Raw genomic sequence first — 20,016 nt, forward strand, 5'->3', positions numbered from 1 at the left:
CTATGGGTGGGCACACCTGGAGATGAGGATCACATCTGGGGGGACAAGGATCCCATCTGGGCACAGCTGGTGGGGACATGGCTCTGGGGCAGCACATCTGGGGTGAGGGTCACATCTGGGGTGACGATCACATCTGGGGGTGAAGATCACATCTGAAGGGGACAAGGATCACATCTGGGCACAGCTGGTGGGGACATGGCCCTGAGGCAGCACATGTGGGGTGAGGACCACCCCTGTGGATGACGCAGCTGTGGACACACCGCACACAGGGAACGCATCCGGACCAGCACCGGGACCGGCACCGGGACCGGCACCGGGACCAGCACCGGGACCCACCCGTTCCAGGTGCGCTGCCCCTTTAAGACCAGCGGCGCCTTTAATCCCTATAAGTAGGCGTGTCCTCCTCAGGCCACGCCCCCGTTTCCCGCGCCCTGCACTCGCGCATGCGCAGCCTTCCACCTCCGCTCTTACCCCGCCCTGAGTGCCGTGGGTGACGTCATGCGCCTGCGCCCGCGCCTGCGCGGCGGGGGCCCGAGGGCCGGAGCGGGCGGTGGGCGCCGCCGCCGGCGCCATGTTCCGGTATCAGGTGAGCGGGGAGGGGGGGTGGGGGGTACATGGGGTCCTATAGGGGTCTATAGGGGGGGGGTCCATAGGGGTTAATAGGGGGCGTCCATAGGGGTTAATGGGGGGGGTCCATAGGGGTCTATAGGGGGCGTCCATAGGGGTTAATGGGGGGGGTTCCATGGGGGTCTATAGGGGTTAATGGGGGCGGTCCATAGGGGTCTATAGGGGGCGTCCATAGGGGTTAATGGGGGGGTCCATAGGGGTCTATAGGTGTTAGTGGGGGCGGTCCATAGGGGTCTATAGGGGGCGTCCATAGGGGTTAATGGGGGGGTCCATAGGTGGCTATAGGGGGCGTCCATAGAGGTTAATGGGGGGGGTCCATGGGGTCCTATAGGGGGCGTCCATAGGGTTTAATGGGGGGGTGTCCATAGGGGTTAATGGGAGCGGTCCATAGGGGTCTATAGGGGGCGTCCATAGGGGTTAATGGGGGCGGTCCATTGGGGTTAATGGGAGGGGGTCCATAGGGGTCTATAGGGGTTAATGGGGGCGGTCCATAGGGGTCTGTAGGGGGGGCTCTGTGGGGGTTAATGGGGGGGTCCATAGGGGTTAATGAGGGGGATCTATAGGGGGGATCTATCGAAGTTAATGGGACGGTTCCACAGGGGTTAATGGGGGGGGGGGTCTGTAGTGGTTAGTGGATGAGATCCATAGGGATCTATAGGGAGGACCTACAGGAATTAATGGGGGGGTTCCACAGTGGTTAATGGGGGGGTCTATAGGGGTAAGTAGATGAGATCCATAGGGGTTTATGGGGAGGCCTATAGAGGTTAATGGGGTGGGTTATAGGGGGAGTCTATAGGAGTTAATGGAGTGGGTATCTAGAGGTGTATAGGGGAGACTGTAGGGGTTTAGAGCGGGTCCATAGGGTTAAACCTAAGGACAGGGGGTTCGTGGGTTAAAGGGGCATCCATAGGGGTTAATGGGGGGAGTCTATAGGGGGAGTTATAGGGCTAATGGGGGGAGTTCAGAGGGGTTAAAGGGGTGGGTGTCTATAGAGGTCTATAGAGGTTAAAGGGGGGCGCCTATAGGGGGAGCCTGTAGGGGTTAATTAGGGGGAGCCTGTAGGGGTTAATTGGGGGGATATTCATAGGGGTTAATGGGAGGGATGTCCATAGGGGTTAATGGGAGGAATGTCCATAGGGTTTAATGGGGTGGATGTCCATAGGGGTTAATGTGGGGGATGTCCATAGGGTTTAATGGGGGGGATGTCCATAGGGGTTAATGGGGGGGTCTATAGCGGTTCATGGCAGGGGGCAGAGAGGGATGGGATGCGCTGGGCCTTGGACCTCCCCACCCCATCCCTCAGACCCCCCAATAGGCTTGGTTCTGAGGCAGAAGTGGGTCTGAGGGGGTCAGTTCTGATTCCCTCTTCCCCCGTAGTCCTTAGAGGACTGCCCATTGGATGAGGATGAAGATGCTTTCCAAGGCCTGGGGGAGGAGGATGAAGATATCGACCAGTTTAACGATGACACGTTCGGAGCTGGGGCTGTTGGTGAGTATGGGGGGGGGGGCAGACGCTGCTGCCCACCTCCTGTTCATTCCTATAGCCCCCAGAGTGTGGTTCCACCAGGGAATGGGATGGGATGAAGGAGCTTAAACCCCATCCAGCTCCAACCCCTTCCACTGGAGCAGCTGCTCCAAGCCCCTGTGTCCAACCTGGCCTTGAGCACTGCCAGGGATGGGGCAGCCACAGCTTCTCTGGGCACCCTGTGCCAGCGCCTCAGCACCCTCCCAGGGAACAGCTTCTGCCTCAGAGCTCAGCTCAGTCTCCCCTCTCTTGGGCAGGTTCAAGCCATTCCCCTTGGCCTGTCCCTACATCCCTTGTCCCAAGCCCCTCTCCAGCTTTCCTGCAGCCCCTTTAGGCCCTGGAGCTGCTCTCAGGTCTCCCCTTCAGGAGCCTTCTCTTGTGCAGGCTGCCCCAGCCCAGCTCTCCCAGCCTGGCTCCTATGGGAGCAGCTCCATGGCCTCCTTCAAACTCCCTCCACCACCTCCATCCCCATCCCCCTTTACATTGGCACCATGGAACGGGTTGGGTTGGAAGGCACCTTAAATCTCCCCCACTCCCAACCCCTTTGCACTAAACCCCATTCCCCTTCCCCAGATGACGACTGGCAGGAGGCCCACGAGCGCCTGGCCGAGCTGGAGGACAAGCCCGTGGCCAGCAGGGAGCAGGATGGGGCCAGCACCGAGGAACTGGACCTGCTGGGGGACCCGGAGGCCACACTGGCCGAGCGGCTGACCCGGCTGGTGATCGACAGCGAGCTGGAGGACCCTGCCATCATGCAGGCAGTGCAGACCCGGGGCCCTGCACAGGTCAGGTTCGGGTACAGGGGGTCAGGACCTGGGGGGGGTTATCCCATCATTGCCCTGTTGACTCCCATTGTGGTTTTCCAGCAGCCTGGAGGGCTCAATTCCAGCATCTGGGACAGCTCGGCCGTGCTGCGGCGCATGAGGGGCCCGCTCCTGGCTCAGGTATGGTGCTGGGCTGCGGTTGTGGCAGCAGGATGGGTGCTGATGGGGAGGTCGGTGCTGTTCGGAGCATCCCTGGATCAGATTGGGATAGGGAATGTGCTGAGTGCATGCGGGATGGCTCCTCTTAGACATTGTTGGATGCTGGAGGTCTGTGTTGGGGGTGTCACTGATCCATGGTGCTGGAGGGATGTCAGGGCTCCCATTGGGATTTGGGAATGTCGGGGCCATGAGGCAGAGGCTTTGGTTTCGGTTTCTGTTGTGGTTTCATTATGAGTCAGGTTCTAAGGGGGAGCAGAGGGTGTTTGTGTGGCCCTGTCCTGCTCGAGGATGGGCTGGGGCTGAGCAGCTCATGGGGATGTGGGCTCTGGGGGTCCCCTGGAGCCCCCCATGGTGTGAGCTATGGGATGTACTCCTGAAGGCTCTGCAGAGGGATGTGTCCAGGCTGGATCCATGGCAGCTCCACCAGGGCTCAGTGCTGGAACGCTCCAGGCTTGGGAAGCTGCTCATGGCAAAGGAGCTGATGGAGCCAAGCAGGAGCAGCTGGAGCCCAGGCAGCCAAGGAGCCCCCAGCATCCTGGCCTGCACCAGCACCAATGCAGGAACAGGGCAGGGATCGGGCCCCTGTGCTGGGCACTGGGGAGGCTGCAGCTCCAATCCTGTGCTCAGCTCTGGGCCCCTCACTGCAAGAGAGACCTTGAGGGGCTGGATGGGGCCAGAGAAGGGCAATGGAGCTGGAGCAGGGCCTGGAGCACAAGAGATGGGGAAGGGCTGAGGGAGCTGCGGGGTTCAGATGGAGAAGAGATGGCTCAGGGGGGACCTGATGGCTCCGTCCAAGTGCCTGAGAGGAGGATGGAGCCAGGAGGGGCTGAGCTCTGCTCCCAAGGAACAAGGGATGGGACAAGAGGAAACGGCCTCAAGCTGCACCAGGGCAGGTTTAGATGGAGCTGAGGAACAATTCCTGCCCCAGAGGGTGCTCAGCCATTGGAACAGGCTGCCCAGAGTCACCATCCCTGCGGGTGCTCAATGGATGTGGCTCTCAGTGCCTTGGCATTGCCGGGTGCTGGTTGGACTGGAAGAGCTCAAAGCTCTTTCCCAACCCAGTTGCTTGTGGCCTCCCCGGTTCCATCCCTCATCCCCCTCAGTTCCCATTATCCCACTGGGATCTTGCCTTGCAGGATATGCCCTCAGTGTCTGTCCTGGACTATGCCCTGCCCCAGAGGCCTCCACAGCCCCGTGAGGACGAGCGGGACCCCTCGGAGCGGGCACTGCCACGGCGTTCCTCATCCCCCATCATCGGGAGCCCCCCGGTGCGCGCGGTGCCCATCGGCACCCCCCCGAAGCAGGCTGCTGTGCCCAGCTTCAACCAGCAGGTACCTGTTGTGTGTACCCCCCCCTATTGCCCTGCCCCACAGTGGGGGGCTCAGGCTGCTCCCTGGGCTCATTGTCCTGCCTCCATCCTGCCCTAGATCCTGTGTCCGAAGCCTGTGCACATCCGAGCCGGTCTGCAGCAGCGCTACCCCACTCCCTATGGAGACAGGATGTCCCCCAACCAGCTCTGCAATGTACCGGTACCCAGCGCTCCCCATCATCCCATTCCTTTCACTTGGAATTCCAGGCCCTGATGGTGCTGGATACGGGGCTGTCATGCACAGAGAAGCTTCTGCTCATCTCTAGCTCCTTATCTCGGCCCATTGGCCTCATCCTGACCATTTAACTCCACTGGTTCCTCATCTCCTTCTGGTGCTTCCCCCTGTGCCATTGCCCGTTCCCTGTCTGTCATGACCGGAATCCCTCTTCCTTCCTCTTCCCATAGAATTCCTCCCTGCTGGGCCACCCCTTCCCACACAGTGTCTCTCCCGTCCTCACCCACCTGCAGAGAGCTCAGCTGCTCGGAGGAGCCCAGGTAAAGCCCCTTCATTCCCTTCCCACACTTCCTGGCCCTCTCCAGGGGCAGGGTCCCACATTGGGGCCATTCCCGGCTGTCCTATGGGATGACTCCAGTTCTCTCCCTGCTCTTCCAGGCAGGCCGCATGTCCCCCAGCCAGTTTGCCCGGGTCTCGGGGCTGGTGGGGAGCCCCATTCCCTCCGTCAATCCCAAGCTGCTCCAGGGCAGGGTCGGGCAGATGATGCCTCCAGCCAGTGGCTTCCGTGCCTTCTTCGGGGCTCCCCCTGCTCCTCCTCCTCCTCCGTCGCAGCTCCAGCACCCGCCGGGTCCTGGCTCCCACCTCCAGAGCCTCAGGTGGGTTCCGGATCCCTTTTCCCAATGTTTTTCCTTGTTCCCTGTGGCCGTTCCTGACATTCCTGCTCTTCCTCAGGCCTCAGCCCCAGATGTTCCGGCCGGACACGACCCATCTGCACCCGCAGCACCGGCGGCTCCTGCACCAGCGGCAGCAGCAGAGCCGAAGGTGAGCGCTGGGGCTGGGATGGGGGCACTGGGAAAGGTGGGATCGCAGCCCCCCCCCCATGGACCAGCCTCTGCACCACTCTCTGTCCCTTCCTGTAGCTCCGGTGTGCTCACGGGTGCCCTTCTTGCCTCCCGGCAGCCAGCACCGGAGCCTCAACGGCTCCGTGGGGGATCGAGGGGGTCACCGGAGCAGCCACCAGGAGCAGATGAGGAAGGATCCTTATGCCAACCTCATGCTGCAGAGGGAGAAGGATTGGGTGTCCAAGATCCAGATGATGCAGCTCCAGAGCACTGATCCCTACCTGGATGACTATTACTACCAGGTACTGGCATGGAGGTGCTGTAGGCATTCCCATGGGATTGGGGTCTTCCCAACTGTGCTGGGGGTGATGTGGTGGAGGAAGCATCTCTAGATGCAGCCATTGGGAATGCCGTGGGGTGGGCTGAGCATCCATAGGAAAGGAAGGGAATGGGAGCAGCAGGAAGGGAAGAGGCTTTCCTCTTCTTGGAAGCATCCAAACGCAAGCATGGCAGCATGGATTTGGAGGGTGCAGCAGAAAGCCCAGGATAATGGGAGAGCATCTTCTCCATGCTGGAAGCTGCATGTGACAGCAGCAGAATGAAACATTGAGAATGCAGCACAGGGAAGGCGCTCAATGGGAAATGCAGGAGAGCTTTGGCAGGGAATGGCTGTGGAAGGCTCTGGTGTGCTGAGGAGGTGATGGTGAAGCCCACGGTGAGGTGGAGGAAGGATGGAGAGGGAGCACTCCTGCTCTTTCCAATTCGGGAATAGGGGCTGGGAGCAGATGGAGCAAGGTGAGAGTGCTGAGGGATGCTCAGAGCTCAGCTGGGTTTGGGGCTGTGTTGGATGGGTGGGATGAAGGGAGCTTAAAGCTCCTCCAGCTCCAACCCCAACCCCTTCCACTGGAGCAGCTGCTCCAAGCCCCTGTGTCCAACCTGGCCTTGAGCACTGCCAGGGATGGGGCAGCCACAGCTTCTCTGGGCACCCTGTGCCAGCGCCTCAGCACCCTCACAGGGAACAGCTTCTGCCTCAGAGCTCAGCTCAGTCTCCCCTCTCTTGGGCAGGTTCAAGCCATTCCCCTTGGCCTGTCCCTACATCCCTTGTCCCAAGCCCCTCTCCAGCTTTCCTGCAGTCCCTTTAGGCACTGGAGCTGCTCTGGGGTCTCCCCTTGAGGAGCCTTCTCTTGTCCAGGCTGCCCCAGCCCAGCTCTCTCAGCCTGGCTCCTATGGGAGCTGCTCCATGGCCTCCTCTGGCCTCGCTCCATTGGGAGCCAATGGATCCCTGGGGCTGGCAGGAGGCCTCCTGCTGCCAGAGGGGGTTTGGGAGCTGGGGATGAGCAGATCCCCAGCAGACAGGAACCGGAGCAGCCGCAGCCAGGATGAGTCAGCAGAGCTGCCCCATTGCGAAAGAGGTGAACGTTGGCCCGGCTGGATGGGACAACAGCAGTGGGGGAGGCCCCAGCCTCCCATGGTGCTGATGAAGCAATGGGGGTGAACAGGAATGTGCTGGGAAGGACTTGGAGTTGGAGATCACACAGGGAGAGTGGATTTGGCTTTGCTTGTGATGGGAAAGAGGAGGAACGTCAGTGTTGAGGATCATCTGCTCATGCACTGGTTTAGAGGCCACTGGTGGTATTGGGAAGTGATGGAGCACAGGCTGGGCAGAGGGATGTGTTGCATCAGTCGTTCCCAACTGGTTTCATGGTGAGGACTCAACCTCTTCTCTGCTCCCCCCTCCCAGAATTACTTCCAGAAGCTGGAGAAGTTGTCAGCAGCAGAAGAAGTCCACGGGGATGGTCCCAAGAAGGAACGCACTAAACTCATCACACCTCAGGTGGCCAAGCTGGAGCACACCTACAAGCCAGGTCAGGGCTCCCTTCTGCACACATCCCTATGGCTGTAGGGTGGTGATGGTTCTGCACACATCTGTATGGGTGTAGGGTGGTGGTTCTGCACATCTCTAAGTGTGTAGGGTGGTTGTGGTTCTGCACATCTCTATGGGTGTAGGGTGGTTGTGGTTCTGCACATCTCTATGGCTGTAGGGTGCTGGTGGTTCTGCACACATCTCTATGGATGTAAGGTGGTGATGGTTCTCCACACATCTCTGTGGGTGTAGGGTGCTGGTGGTTCTGCACACATCTCTATGGGTGTAGGGTGGTGGTGGTTCTGCACACATCTCTGTGGGTGTAGGGTGGTGGTGGTTCTGCACACATCTCTATGGGTGTAGGGTGGTGGTAGTTCTGCACACATCTCTATGGGTGTAGGGTGGTGATGGTTCTGCACACATCTCTATGGGTGTAGGGTGATGATGGTTCTGCACATCTCTATGGGTGTAGGGTGGTGGTGGTTCTCCACACATGTCTATGGGTGTAGGGTTGTTGTGGTTCACTCCAGGCTGGGACAGTGGTGTTCGCTGGTGCCGGACGGAGTTTGGAGGTAGCCACAGGGCTCCTGCTGGCCTGGACATGGGTGAGGTGGGCTCAGGTCCACACTGACTCCCTGTGCCTCTCTTCTCCCTCCTTCCTGCAGTGCAGTTTGAGGGCTCCCTTGGGAAGCTCACGGTCTCCAGCGTCAACAACCCTCGGAAGATGATCGATGCAGTGGTGACGTCCCGCAGTGAGGATGATGTGAGTTCTGCTCCTGCCTCCCCTCCCCTGCAGCTCTGTCACAGCCCTAACCCATTGTCCCCAACCCGACAGGAGACGAAGGAGAAGCAGGTTCGGGACAAGAGGCGCCAGACCCTTGTCACGATCGAGAAGGTGGGTTCCAAGGGGTCACCATGGCCCTCAGGAGATGTGTGGTGGGGCAGGAAGGAGAAGGAATGGTCATGGAGACCACGGTGTTGGTACCATTGAGCTCCTCCGGGCATCCAGATGGTGGCTGAGGTTCTGCTGGTGGGAACTGGAGTGGAAAGGGTGGAGGTGGGACCCAGACCTGGAAGGTCCCTCATGGCCTGAGTGGTCACACATGAGCTCTGCAGCCACCCAGGAGAGGATGGACACACAGTCCCTGCTCAGTCCACTCCCACACTGGGGCTGAAGGAGGTTTGGATGGGATCGGGGTCAGGATACACCATTCCTGTAGGCAGCCTCGGCTGGGGAAAGGGCACATCCTGGATCCCTATGGAGCAGGATTAGCAGATCCCTGTGTCTCCTGCAGACATACAGCCTCCTCCTGGACGTGGAGGACTATGAGAGACGCTACCTCCTGAGCCTGGAAGGGGAGAGGCCAGCCCTGATGGGTGAGAGGAAGCAGAAGATCTGTGACATGTACGATAACCTGAGGGGGAAGGCACCCGGGCAGGACAGGTCAGTGGAGGTGGTGTCTGTGCCTTGGTTATGGGCACTTCCCAAGCTTTTCCAAGGCTCTTTTTCCTAAGGAACACTTCCCAAGGGTTGGAATCTTCTCTCCTCCCCAGGCCGAGCGATGACCACTTCATGCAGATCATGTGCATCCGGAAAGGGAAGCGCCTTGTAGCCCGGATCCTGCCCTTCCTGTCCCCCGAGCAAGCGGCCGACGTGCTCATGGCCACAGCCAGGAACCTGCCCTTCCTCATCAAGAAGGATGCTCAGGATGAGGTGAGATTCCAGAGGCTGGGAAAGGTCCCCTTGGTGTGATCTGCTACGGGGCTGGAGCTGGATCTCCTCTCGCTGTCTGATGGCAAACAGCATCCTGTGTGCTAAGGATGGTTGTTCCTGCCTCTCCTGGGAGATTCCCAGAGGATTGGGAAGGCTGCAGGAGCTCCTGGCAGGGTCCATCTCCGCTGCTGGCACAGTACAGGGAGGAAGAGGGAGGGTTTGGTACATGCTGCCTTTGTTTGTGTCCAGCTCTTGTCTAAAGAGCCATGGTCCCGGCTCATGGGGTGACAACAGGAGGCTCCAGAGGCATGGAGTCAGTCTTCCAAGGGCTCACAGGTGTCCTTTGCAGCCTGGGTTTACTTAGGGAACAAAACCACAGGGATCCATGGAATAAGTCTGGAGAAAAAGGAAGATTTAGAAGGAAAAAGGCAAAGATCCGATGGGATTTGAAGCCTGTGGGGGTGGGAAGGGAGGGGGGGGGAGGCGCTGCTGGTGCAGGAGCTTGTTGGCATCCACAGCATCCCATGGGAAGCACAATTCCCTGCTTTCACCGCTCTGCTCCTCTCTTCTGCAGGTGCTGCCCTGCCTGTTGAGGCCCTTCTCCCACGTCCTCTACCACCTTCCCTTGGGGACAGTCACCAGCCTTGTGCAGCAGTTAACAAACCTACCTCAGAGCGCGCCCGCGCCAGCGCCCACCAACCTGCACCTCACTGCTGTGCTCCAGAACAAGGTGCTTCCCACTGGGCTCCCGGCAGGCCAGGAAGGGGACATCCCATCCTTCCCACTCCAGTCATTGGGGGTTTCTCGGTGCTGGGTGTAGCCATGGTGTGGGAATGGCACCAGGGAGCTGTTGGCTCCAGGAGTTCTGTGCTTCCCTGGTTAAGGAATGAGGGTGTTTGGCTCTGGGGCAGCAACACAAGAGGGATGTGGAGCTGTTGGAGCAGCTCCCATAGGAGCCAGGCTGGGAGAGCTGGGCTGGGGCAGCCTGGACAAGAGAAGGCTCCTGAAGGGGAGACCTTAGGGCAGGGGTTGGGGCTGGATGCGCTCTAAGCTCCCTTCCAGCACAAACCATTCCATCATTCCATGATTAATAGGCCAGGGACACCAGCACAAGCCAGCTCCAAGTCTCTCCTCCTTCGGGTGTTGTCAGGGATCTTCCCACCATCCCCAACAGGATTGGGAGGTGATTCTCATGAGGAACGGTGGGAGGAGAGCTCCCATGTGTTCCCTGCCAGAGGAATTCCCTCAGGAAGCATAACAAACCCCCCTCTCTCACTGCAGTTCGGGCTGTCCCTGCTGTACTTGGTCCTGAGCCGTGGGGAGGAACTGCAGAGCTCGGACAGCAGCACGGAGCTCATGCAGGACAACCAGTGGTGAGTGTCTCCATCCCCTGCTGCAGCAGGCACAGCCCCGTAAGCCAGAGGACCCGGGGGGAAAGGGTGCTGAAGAAGGCAGGAATCCTGCAGCACTCTGGCCTCCTGATGGCTCCTCTCTTCCCATGGCATTCCCGGCAGGACGGAGCTGATGCTCATGGCGACCCGGGAGCTCCTGCGCATCCCTCAGGCAGCTCTGGCCAAGCCGGTGTCCACCCCTTCCAACCTCCTCTCCCTCTTCTCTCGCTACGTGGACCAGCAGAAGCTCAACCTGCTGGAGACAAAACTGCAGTGAGTGCCCCTGAACCGGGACAAGGTGAAGCCTTTCCCGTCCCTTTCCCAGCTCCTCTGACCCTTTGCTATCCTTGTTTTCCCAACATCCCAGCTTAGTGCACGGGATCCGGTAGGACACCTCCACTGCGGCTCCTCAGCACCGGAGTGTTCCAGAAGATGGATGGAGGGCAGGGGGGTCCCTCCCCCCCAATCCCAACACCCCCCAACCATCAGCATCCCACAGTGTTGGGGTGGGAGAACGCCTTTCCCAGCCCAAAACCTTGGGAAAACGCCTCTCCCACCGCAGAATCATGAGCGAGAACACCTCCTCCAGCCCAAAACCTTGGGAGAACCCCGTTTCCAGCCCAAAATCATGGGAGAACACACCTCTCCTCCCCCAAAAGCATGGAAGAATCCCTCTTCCGCTCTGAAATTATGGGATACACCATCTTTTCCAGCCTAAAACCTTGGGAGAAAGCTTTCCTGCCCCAAAATGAGGGGAGAACACACTTCTCCTACCCCCGAAATCATGGGCAAAGCCCTTTCCCACCCCAAAATCATAGAAGAATCCCTCTTTCACCCCAAAATCATGGGGAAAAACACCTCTCCCACCCCAAAATCATGGGATAAGGAGGTGCTGGGAGGTGTTTAGCTGCTCCCCCCCCCCAGCTTCTCCTCTCCCCCATGCACACAGATGGGAGAAGCCGCCCCATTCCCATTGGGGTGGGGAAGGGGGGGTCGCTGCTCCCTCCCTGACTCCCATTGAGCACTGAGCTCTGCTCCCTGGCTGTGCACACACGTGTGAACACACATGAACACACATGAACACGTGTGAACACGTGTGTGCACACGCACCCCCCCGTGTCCCCCCCTTTGCACACTTGCCTTGTCCTCCCCTGGGTCGGCTCCATCCCTTCCCATTGGGATCACTCCCCTTGGGGGGGGCTCCAGCCCCTTGAGTCTCTTCCCGATCCGCATGGATCCCTCTGGATTCCTCCTCGGGAAGACGGCAGCAGGGAACTGGGGGGGTTGGGGCTTATTTTATCCCTTTTTTTGGCTTTTAAAAGAGAAACCACCACGAGATTTGCACATGGAGGTATTTTACCCCCCTCCCCTTCGGCATTAACCACCCCCTGCCCCTCTCCCGTCATCGAGCAAGTGGGCAGTTCATTTAGGATGATGGATTTGTCTTTTTTTGGTTGTTTTTGGGGGGGGTTCCGCTCATTTCCCCCCCCCCCCCCCGCAAGTTTTCGGTTCTGGTAAATGAGAATAAAGTTTCTAAATTTACATTTTTATAGGGTTCTTGTAAATAAAGATGAATTGTATACTGCTGCCGGCCTGGCCTCTGCTTCCCTCAGGGACAACGACCCGGACACCCCCCCCGTTACCCCCCCAGCGCTGCGGGCCAGGGTTAACCCGCATCCCCCCCTCGGCCTCGGGGCTGTCCCGGAGCTCTGCAGCCCCTTCCCCGCCGAGGTCCGACCCCCTCCGGCCTTCCCCTTAACGGGAGCCCGGCCCCGGTTCGGCCCCTTGGCCCCTCAGAAATGGCGGCTCCGCTCAGCACCCCTCAGCTTCTAAGTCCCGCCCCCTCCCCTCCTCGCCACCAATAGGAAACCAAGCCCCGCCCGCTCAACCAATCGCGCTCAAGGATGAGTCACCGTTCCGCCTCTCGGCCCCGCCCACCGGCGTTGATTGATAGAAGAAGGCCCCGGCGAACAAACGCTCTATCAACCAATAGCAACGCAAGCACCGCCCCTCCTCCCCTCTCCCACCAATCACACCGCTCGCTGCCGCCGCCTCCACCAATCAGACGCCGGCCGGGGGCGGAGCGTCCTGACGGCAGCGCGGCGGGGCGGCGGCGATGGCGGAGCTGCGAGCGGCGGCGGCCGCGGGGCCCGGCCCGGCCGCTCCTCCGGGGCCTATGGCACTGCCCTCCCCGGCCCCGGCGCTGCCCTCCCCGGCAGCGAGCGGCGGAGCGGGGCCTGCACCGGCGGCGGCTCCGGGGGGAGGCTCCGGTTCCGGCTCCGGTGGTGCCTCCGGTTCCGGTGGTGGCTCCGGTTCCGGCTCCGGTTCGGCCCGTGAGGGTTGGCTCTTCAAGTGGACCAACTACATCAAGGGCTACCAGCGGCGATGGTTCGTGCTCAGCAACGGGCTCCTCAGCTACTACCGGTACGTACCGGGGCCCCGCCGTGACCTTGGGCCCGGCTGTGGGTCTGTGGGGTGCACATGGGGGTGCCGGTGCCGCCGAGCCCCGTCCGGGCCTGTGTTACCGGTAGGAGCAGCGGTGTGGTCCGGTCCCGTTCCCCCCCCGTTCTGCAGCGGGGAACCGGAGCACGGGGCTCCTGTTACAGGCGGGGAACGGAGGGGGGGGGGGACCCGGCGGCTCCGGTCCCTCCCTCCGGCCACGCTGACGTGGAAGGGGTGCGCCCGCCTGGCACGGGCTTGGACGGGGCCTTGTCCTGCTCTGGACCGGGATGGGGTGGCACCGAGGGGGTCCCTGAGGATGATCCCTAAGGATGATCCCTAAGGATGATACCTAAGGATGCTCATGAAGGGGATCCCTAAGGATGACCCCTAAGGAGATCCCTCAGGAAGCTCCCTAAGGGTGCTCTCCAAGGGGATCCCTAAGGATGATCCCTAAGGATGCAAGGGGATCCCTAAAGAAGCTCCCTAATGATGCTCCCCAAGGGGATCCCTAAGGATGCTCCATAAGGATGCTCACCAAGGGGATCCCTAAAGATGCTCCCTAAGGATGCTCCCCAAGAGGATCCCTAAGGATGGTGTCCAAGGATGCTCCCCAAGGGGATCCCTAAAGATGCTGTCCAAGGATGCTCCCTTAGGATGCTCACCAAGGGGATCCCTAAGGATGCTCACTAAGGATGCTCCCTAAGGACGCTGTCCAAGGATGCTCCTTAAGGATGCTCCCCAAGGGGCTCCCCTAAGGATGCTCACTAAGGGGATCCCTCAGGAAGCTCCCTAAGGATACTTTCCAAGGATGCTCCCCCAGTATCAGATCCCTAAGGCCACTCCAGGGGGCTACGAACCCCCCCTAGAGCCCCGCTTGCCCCATCCCCATTGACACATCCCATTGCCTCACCCTTTGGGGCTGGCATCCCCCATCCAGCTGTGCTGCGGGTCCCATCCTGCCTCAGCCCAGCGCCTTCCCTCGCAGCTCCAAGGCAGAGATGCGGCACACGTGCCGTGGCACCATCAACCTGGCAACGGCCAACATCACCGTGGAGGACTCGTGTAACTTCATCATCTCCAACGGCGGCGCCCAGACCTATCACCTCAAAGCCAGCTCCGAGGTGGAGCGGCAGCGCTGGGTCACTGCCCTCGAGCTGGCCAAGGCCAAGGCTGTCAAGATGCTGGAGGAGTCAGGTATGGGACAAGGACCCCCCCCTATGAGCACCTTTGTGCCCATCCACGGGCACGATCCTGCCTCTTTTCCCTATTCCCAAGCTCCTGTTGATCGCTGCTGCCTGCAAACCCAACCTGTGCTTCCCTGCTCCGTGTCCCACACTCCGGTTTGGGATGCTGTGCAGGGATAGCATCACTGGTACCCTCAGTGGGGTGGGGAAGGGGGTGGTTGTATCCATCCGCATGGATCTTGGCAGCCTTGTCCAGGATTCCTGCTGCCTGCTTTGGCTTGAGGAGATGCCAGCACTGGGCACTGAGTTCCTCACTGCTGGGAATGCTTCTGTGCTGGGAGAGAGGCCATCTGCTGTGAGCTGCTGCTGCATTCCCGGTCTGGAATGCTGTGGATGGGAGCGCCCCGTGTGCAGCTCCAGCCCTTGGGAATGGGGGTTTCCTGTTACATCCACAGAATCCCAGAGTGGTTTGGGTTGGAAGGGAGCTTAAACCCCATCCAGCTCCAACCCCAACCCCTTCCACTGGAGCAGCTGCTCCAAGCCCCTGTGTCCAACCTGGCCTTGAGCACTGCCAGGGATGGGGCAGCCACAGCTTCTCTGGGCACCCTGTGCCAGCGCCTCAGCACCCTCCCAGGGAACAGCTTCTGCCTCAGAGCTCAGCTCAGTCTCCCCTCTCTTGGGCAGGTTCAAGCCATTCCCCTTGGCCTGTCCCTACATCCCTTGTCCCAAGCCCCTCTCCAGCTTTCCTGCAGCCCCTTTAGGCACTGGAGCTGCTCTGGGGTCTCCCCTTCAGGAGCCTTCTCTTGTCCAGGCTGCCCCAGCCCAGCTCTCCCAGCCTGGCTCCTATGGGAGCTGCTCCCTCCCATTCTCTCCCATATCCCCTGACTCCTTTCCCTCTATGGCAGATGACTCCGGGGACGAGGCAGTGCCGCAGACAGACAAGACAGAGCTGCAGAGCACACTGCGCACACTGGCCAGCAAGGTGGAGGACCTGAGCACCTGCAACGACCTCATTGCCAAGCATGGCACAGCCCTGCAGCGCTCGCTCAGTGAGCTCGAGAGCCTGCGTCTGCCTGCGGACAGCACCGACAAGATCAAGCAAGTGAATGAGAGAGCCACACTCTTCCGCATCACCTCCAATGCCATGATCAATGTGAGTGCTGGAGCCAGGCCCCATGGCACTGAGAGCCATGTCTATTGAGCACCTGCAGGGATGGTGACACTGGGCAGCCTGTTCCAATGGCTGAGCACCCTCTGGGGCAGGAATTGTTCCTCAGCTCCATCTAAACCTGCCCTGGTGCAGCTTGAGGCCGTTTCCTCTTGTCCCATCCCTTGTTCCTTGGGAGCAGAGCTCAGCCCCTCCTGGCTCCATCCTCCTCTCAGGCACTTGGAGCCATCAGGTCCCCCCTGAGCCTTCTCTTCTCCATCTGAACCCTGCAGCTCCCTCAGCCCTTCCCCATCTCTTGTGCTCCAGGCCCTGCTCCAGCTCCATTGCCCTTCTCTGGCCCCATCCAGCCCCTCAAGGTCTCTCTTGCAGTGAGGGGCCCAGAGCTGAGCACAGGATTTGAGCTGCAGCCTCCCCAGTGCCCAGCACAGGGGCCCGATCCCTGCCCTGTTCCTGCACTGGTGCTGGTGCAGGCCAGGATGCTGGGGGCTCCTTGGCTGCCTGGGCTCAAGCTGCTCCTGCTCGGCTCCATCAGCTCCTTTGCCATGAGCAGCTTCCCAAGCCTAAAGCCTTCCAGCACTGAGTCCTGGTGGAGCTCCCATGGATCCAGCCTGGACACATCCCTCTGCAGAGCCTTCAGGAATACATCCCATAGCTCACACCATGGGGGGCTCCAGGGGACCCCCAGAGCCCACATGCCCATGAGCTGCTCAGCCCCAGCCCATCCTCGAGCAGGACAGGGCCACACAAACACCCTCTGCTCCCCCTTAGAACCTGACTCGTAATGAAACCACAACAGAAACCGAGACCAAAGCCTCTGCCTCATGGCCCCAACATTCCCAATCCCAATGGGAGCTCTGACCGTGCCCTTGGGGCTCTGCTTTCCCTTCAGGCCTGCCGGGATTTCCTGCTGCTGGCCCAGACCCACAGCAAGAAGTGGCAGAAATCCCTGCAGCATGAACGGGATCAGCGGATCCGGCTGGAGGAGACCCTGGAGCAGTTGGCCAAGCAGCACAACCACCTGGAGAGGGCTTTCCGAGGGGCCACCGTGCTCCCGGCTGGTGCATCCGGCACCAGCGGCTCTGCCAAAGGTCCCTTTCGTGCCATGGGATGGGCTTTGGATAAGGGGGAATGAGCTGAGATGGGCTTCATGGGGTGGGATGGGGAGCGACGGGAGGGACAGGGAGCTCCCAGTGCTCTGCTATGGGATAACCGGGATGCAGCTGGGATTTGGACCTCATGTGCTCTGCTCCCCCTCATCCCAGACCCCTGCTGCCCTGCCAAAGGAGACCTGAGTGATGAAGATGATGACAACGAGTTCTTTGATGCCCCCGAGATCATCCCCATGCCAGAGAGCCTGGGTCACAAGTGAGTGCTGGGCTTTGGGGTGACCCCCCCCCCCCCGCATCCCACTGGGGGCTGATTCCATCCCTCTCCTCCTCCTCCTCTTCCTCCTCTCCAGGAGGACCGGCAGCAACATCAGCGGCACCAGCAGCGACATCAGCCTGGATGAGCAGGTGGGATGGGGGCTCCTGGGATGCTGTGTGCATGGGATGGGATGGGATGGGATGGGATGGGATGGGACGGGATGGGGGTACCCCAGTGTCTGCAGAGGGCTGGGGGGGTTACAGCAGCTCTGCTCACCCCGTCCTAGTACAAACCCCAAGTGGAAGACACCAAGAAGGAGAAGAGAACGCGCATCCCCTACAAACCCAACTACAGCCTCAACCTCTGGAGCATCATGAAGAACTGCATCGGGAAGGAGTTATCCAAGATCCCCATGCCCGTGAGTGGGATCTCAGGACCAACCCCCCCCATTCAACCCCCCCTTTCTGTGCTCACCTCCTCCTCCCCTGCAGGTGAACTTCAACGAGCCCCTGTCCATGCTGCAGCGCCTGACGGAGGACCTGGAGTACCACGAGCTGCTGGACCGGGCGGCACGGTGTGAGAGCTCCCTGGAGCAGCTCTGCCTCGTGGCTGCCTTCACCGTCTCCTCCTATTCCACCACCGTTTTCCGCACCAGCAAACCCTTCAACCCGCTCCTGGGGGAGACCTTCGAGCTGGATCGCCTGGAGGAGAGCGGGTACCGCTCCCTCTGCGAGCAGGTACCCCCTGCATCCCGCTCCTCCATCCCCTTGGTGATGCTTGTGGGGCTGGGAGCCCATGGGGCCCTTTCATGGTGCTGGTGCAGGTGAGCCATCACCCCCCCGCTGCTGCCCATCACGCTGACTCCAAGCACGGCTGGACACTGCGCCAGGAGATCAAGATCACCAGCAAGTTCAGAGGGAAATACCTCTCGGTGATGCCTCTGGGTGAGCGCTGGGAAAGGGGGATGTGGGAATGGGGTTGGTTATGGGGTCGCTCCCAATGCGCCTTCCCTCGTCAGGTACCATCCATTGCGTCTTCCACTCCACTGGCAACCACTACACGTGGAAGAAGGTCACCACCACCGTGCACAACATCATCGTGGGCAAGCTCTGGATAGACCAGGTGGGATGGAGCCCCCGTACGTGTGTGTGAATCCCACATGGAAGTGTGGATCCATCCCTCTGTGTCCCTGGCAACGGGGCTGGATGTGACCCTCTCCTCTCTGCAGTCAGGTGAAATCGAGATTGTCAACCACAAGACGGGTGACAAATGCAACCTCAAGTTCGTTCCCTACAGCTACTTCTCCCGGGACGTGGCGAGGAAGGTGGGACATGGAACGAGGTGGGATGCATTGGGATGCTCATGATTCCCGATGGAGCTGGTGGTTCACCTGTCCCCTGTGCCATCAGGTCACTGGTGAGGTGACAGATCCCAGTGGGAAGGTGCACTTTGTCCTGCTGGGCACCTGGGATGAGAAGATGGATTGTTACCGGGTGACGCCAGGTGCTGGTGACAACGGCACGGACGGGAGGCAGAGAGGCCACGAGGCCGAGGACAGCCGGGTGCTGCTGTGGAAGAGGAACCCGCTGCCGTGAGCTGGGAATGGGTGGGATGGGGGTGAGGCTGGGATGGGGGCGAGGCCAGGATGAGGCCGGGGCCGGGATGAGGCCGGGGGCTGAGCGCGGGCGCTGCTCCCATAGGAAGTATGCTGAGAACATGTACTACTTCTCGGAGCTGGCGCTGACCCTGAACGCACCGGAGAGTGGGACGGCCCCGACCGACAGCCGCCGGCGCCCGGACCAGCGCCTCATGGAGAACGGGCGCTGGGATGAGGCCAATGCTGAGAAACAGAGGCTGGAGGAGAAGCAGCGACTGAGCCGCAAGAGGCGCGAGGCTGAAGCTGCCAGAGCCACTGAGGATGGTGAGGGCAGAGCTGGATCCTGGCCTGCACCAGCACCAGTGCAGGAACAGGGCAGGGATCAGGCCCCTGTGCTGGGCACTGGGGAGGCTGCAGCTCCAATCCTGTGCTCAGCTCTGGGCACCTCACTGCAAGAGAGACCTTGAGGGGCTGGATGGGGCCAGAGAAGGGCAATGGAGCTGGAGCAGGGCCTGGAGCACAAGAGATGGGGAAGGGCTGAGGGAGCTGCGGGGTTCAGATGGAGAAGAGAAGGCTCAGGGGGGACCTGATGGCTCCAAGTGCCTGAGAGGAGGATGGAGCCAGGAGGGGCTGAGCTCTGCTCCCAAGGAACAAGGGATGGGACAAGAGGAAACGGCCTCAAGCTGCCCCAGGGCAGGTTTAGATGGAGCTGAGGAACAATTCCTGCCCCAGAGGGTGCTCAGGCATTGGAACAGGCTGCCCAGGGCAGGGCTGCAGGCACCGTCGGTGCCATGGGTGGCATTGGCAGCGCTTGTGGGGCACCCCAATGCCCCTGCATCCTAACCCATTGTTCCATCCGCACCCCCAGGCACCCCCTACGACCCCTACAAGCCGCTGTGGTTCGAGCGCAGGAAGGACCCAGTTACACAGGAGCTGGCACACGTCTACAAGGGGGGTTACTGGGAGAGCAAAGAGAAGCAGGACTGGAGCCTCTGCCCGGACATTTTCTAAGGCAGGAGGAGGAGGAAGAGGAGGAGCAGAGGGGGTGAAGCTCGGCCGGGAGCCCTGGCTCCATCCCATCCATCCATCCCGCCCCCCGTCCTCCCCGCGCCTCGCCGGGGGTGCCTTAGCCCCAGCCATCCGATGCTATGGGGCGAGCGGGAGCCGGCAGGACCCCCCCCCCCCCAAACCCGCTTAGCAATGGGGGTCCCCTTCCTCCCATAGCGCTATGGGGCTGGGGACGTGGGTCCTATGGGGGGCGCAGCGGGGCGAGCCCGAGGCTGGCCTTGGTCTCTTTGCCCCCTCCTTTGTCGTTTGGTTCCCATTCAGCCCCACACATTTGGGGTGCTGGGGGGGGCAGACCCTGCCCCACAGCCTGTTCTATAGGTGTATATTATATATATGTAGAGCGCAACCGGGGTCCCCTTCTCCCCCTGCCCACAGCACCCCTGGGTTTGGGGTGTCCCCCCCCCCAAAACACGGGGCTCCCCCTCCAGGTGCCTTCCCTATAGGTTTAGGGCAGGGGGGGTGTGGGGGGGAGGTCCCAGGTTCTCTCCAGGGCGCAGCAGGACCCTGCACCCCCAAACACTACAGGGGCTGTGGGGGGGGGGGGGGTCCCTGCACCCCAAACCTGACCCCGTGGGGGGGGTGGTTCCCTGCACCCCAAACCTTCAATGGGGGTGAATGATGCCTTTTTTTGGGTTTTTTTGTTCCTTTTTTCCCCTTTTTTTCCAGGAAAAACTAAATTAAAACCTGTGACTGCCCCAGCCT

At 60.7% G+C, this 20,016-nt stretch overlaps 2 protein-coding genes across 4 annotated transcripts; both read left to right on the plus strand.

Annotated features, from left to right (window-relative positions):
- Positions 1-527: 527 nt before the first annotated feature.
- Positions 528-12,056, plus strand: PATL1 (PAT1 homolog 1, processing body mRNA decay factor). Of its 3 annotated transcripts, none has more exons than XM_034062537.1 (19): positions 528-586; positions 2,005-2,116; positions 2,726-2,937; positions 3,019-3,096; positions 4,272-4,466; positions 4,563-4,664; positions 4,910-4,999; positions 5,118-5,335; positions 5,412-5,501; positions 5,640-5,823; positions 7,263-7,386; positions 8,051-8,148; positions 8,221-8,280; positions 8,681-8,829; positions 8,940-9,099; positions 9,674-9,829; positions 10,381-10,472; positions 10,614-10,763; positions 10,858-12,056. In XM_034062537.1, the coding sequence occupies exons 1-19, from the start codon at positions 572-574 to the stop codon at positions 10,877-10,879; spliced, it is 2,307 nt and encodes a 768-aa protein (XP_033918428.1). In that variant the 5' UTR covers positions 528-571; the 3' UTR covers positions 10,880-12,056. The 3 variants fall into 3 exon arrangements, with proteins under 3 accessions (XP_033918428.1, XP_033918430.1, XP_033918429.1); XM_034062539.1 differs by having other exon boundaries at positions 4,563-4,658; XM_034062538.1 differs by having other exon boundaries at positions 3,022-3,096.
- A 547-nt stretch (positions 12,057-12,603) lies between these two features.
- Positions 12,604-20,012, plus strand: OSBP (oxysterol binding protein). Its single transcript, XM_034062563.1, has 14 exons — positions 12,604-12,914; positions 13,918-14,126; positions 15,022-15,269; positions 16,174-16,372; positions 16,547-16,649; positions 16,744-16,798; positions 16,936-17,067; positions 17,141-17,386; positions 17,473-17,593; positions 17,668-17,771; positions 17,878-17,973; positions 18,059-18,240; positions 18,350-18,570; positions 19,115-20,012. Exons 1-14 carry the CDS (start codon positions 12,607-12,609, stop codon positions 19,255-19,257), a joined length of 2,367 nt encoding a protein of 788 aa, XP_033918454.1. The 5' UTR covers positions 12,604-12,606; the 3' UTR covers positions 19,258-20,012.
- Positions 20,013-20,016: the final 4 nt, after the last annotated feature.

The sequence above is a fragment of the Melopsittacus undulatus genome, chromosome 4 (genome assembly GCF_012275295.1).
Source record: "Melopsittacus undulatus isolate bMelUnd1 chromosome 4, bMelUnd1.mat.Z, whole genome shotgun sequence".
Lineage (NCBI taxonomy): Eukaryota > Metazoa > Chordata > Aves > Psittaciformes > Psittaculidae > Melopsittacus > Melopsittacus undulatus.

Bases quoted from the DNA above. Each gene is read 5' to 3' on its own strand.
- OSBP (XM_034062563.1), top strand. From the start codon at position 12,607: ATGGCGGAGCTGCGAGCGGCGGCGGCCGCGGGGCCCGGCCCGGCCGCT. The intron at 14,127-15,021 runs GTATGGGACAAG...CCTCTATGGCAG, and splicing joins CAAGATGCTGGAGGAGTCAG to ATGACTCCGGGGACGAGGCA. The intron at 16,373-16,546 runs GTCCCTTTCGTG...CCCTCATCCCAG, and splicing joins CACCAGCGGCTCTGCCAAAG to ACCCCTGCTGCCCTGCCAAA.
- PATL1 (XM_034062537.1), top strand. The intron at 5,000-5,117 runs GTAAAGCCCCTT...CTGCTCTTCCAG, and splicing joins AGCTGCTCGGAGGAGCCCAG to GCAGGCCGCATGTCCCCCAG. The intron at 9,830-10,380 runs GTGCTTCCCACT...CTCTCACTGCAG, and splicing joins CTGCTGTGCTCCAGAACAAG to TTCGGGCTGTCCCTGCTGTA.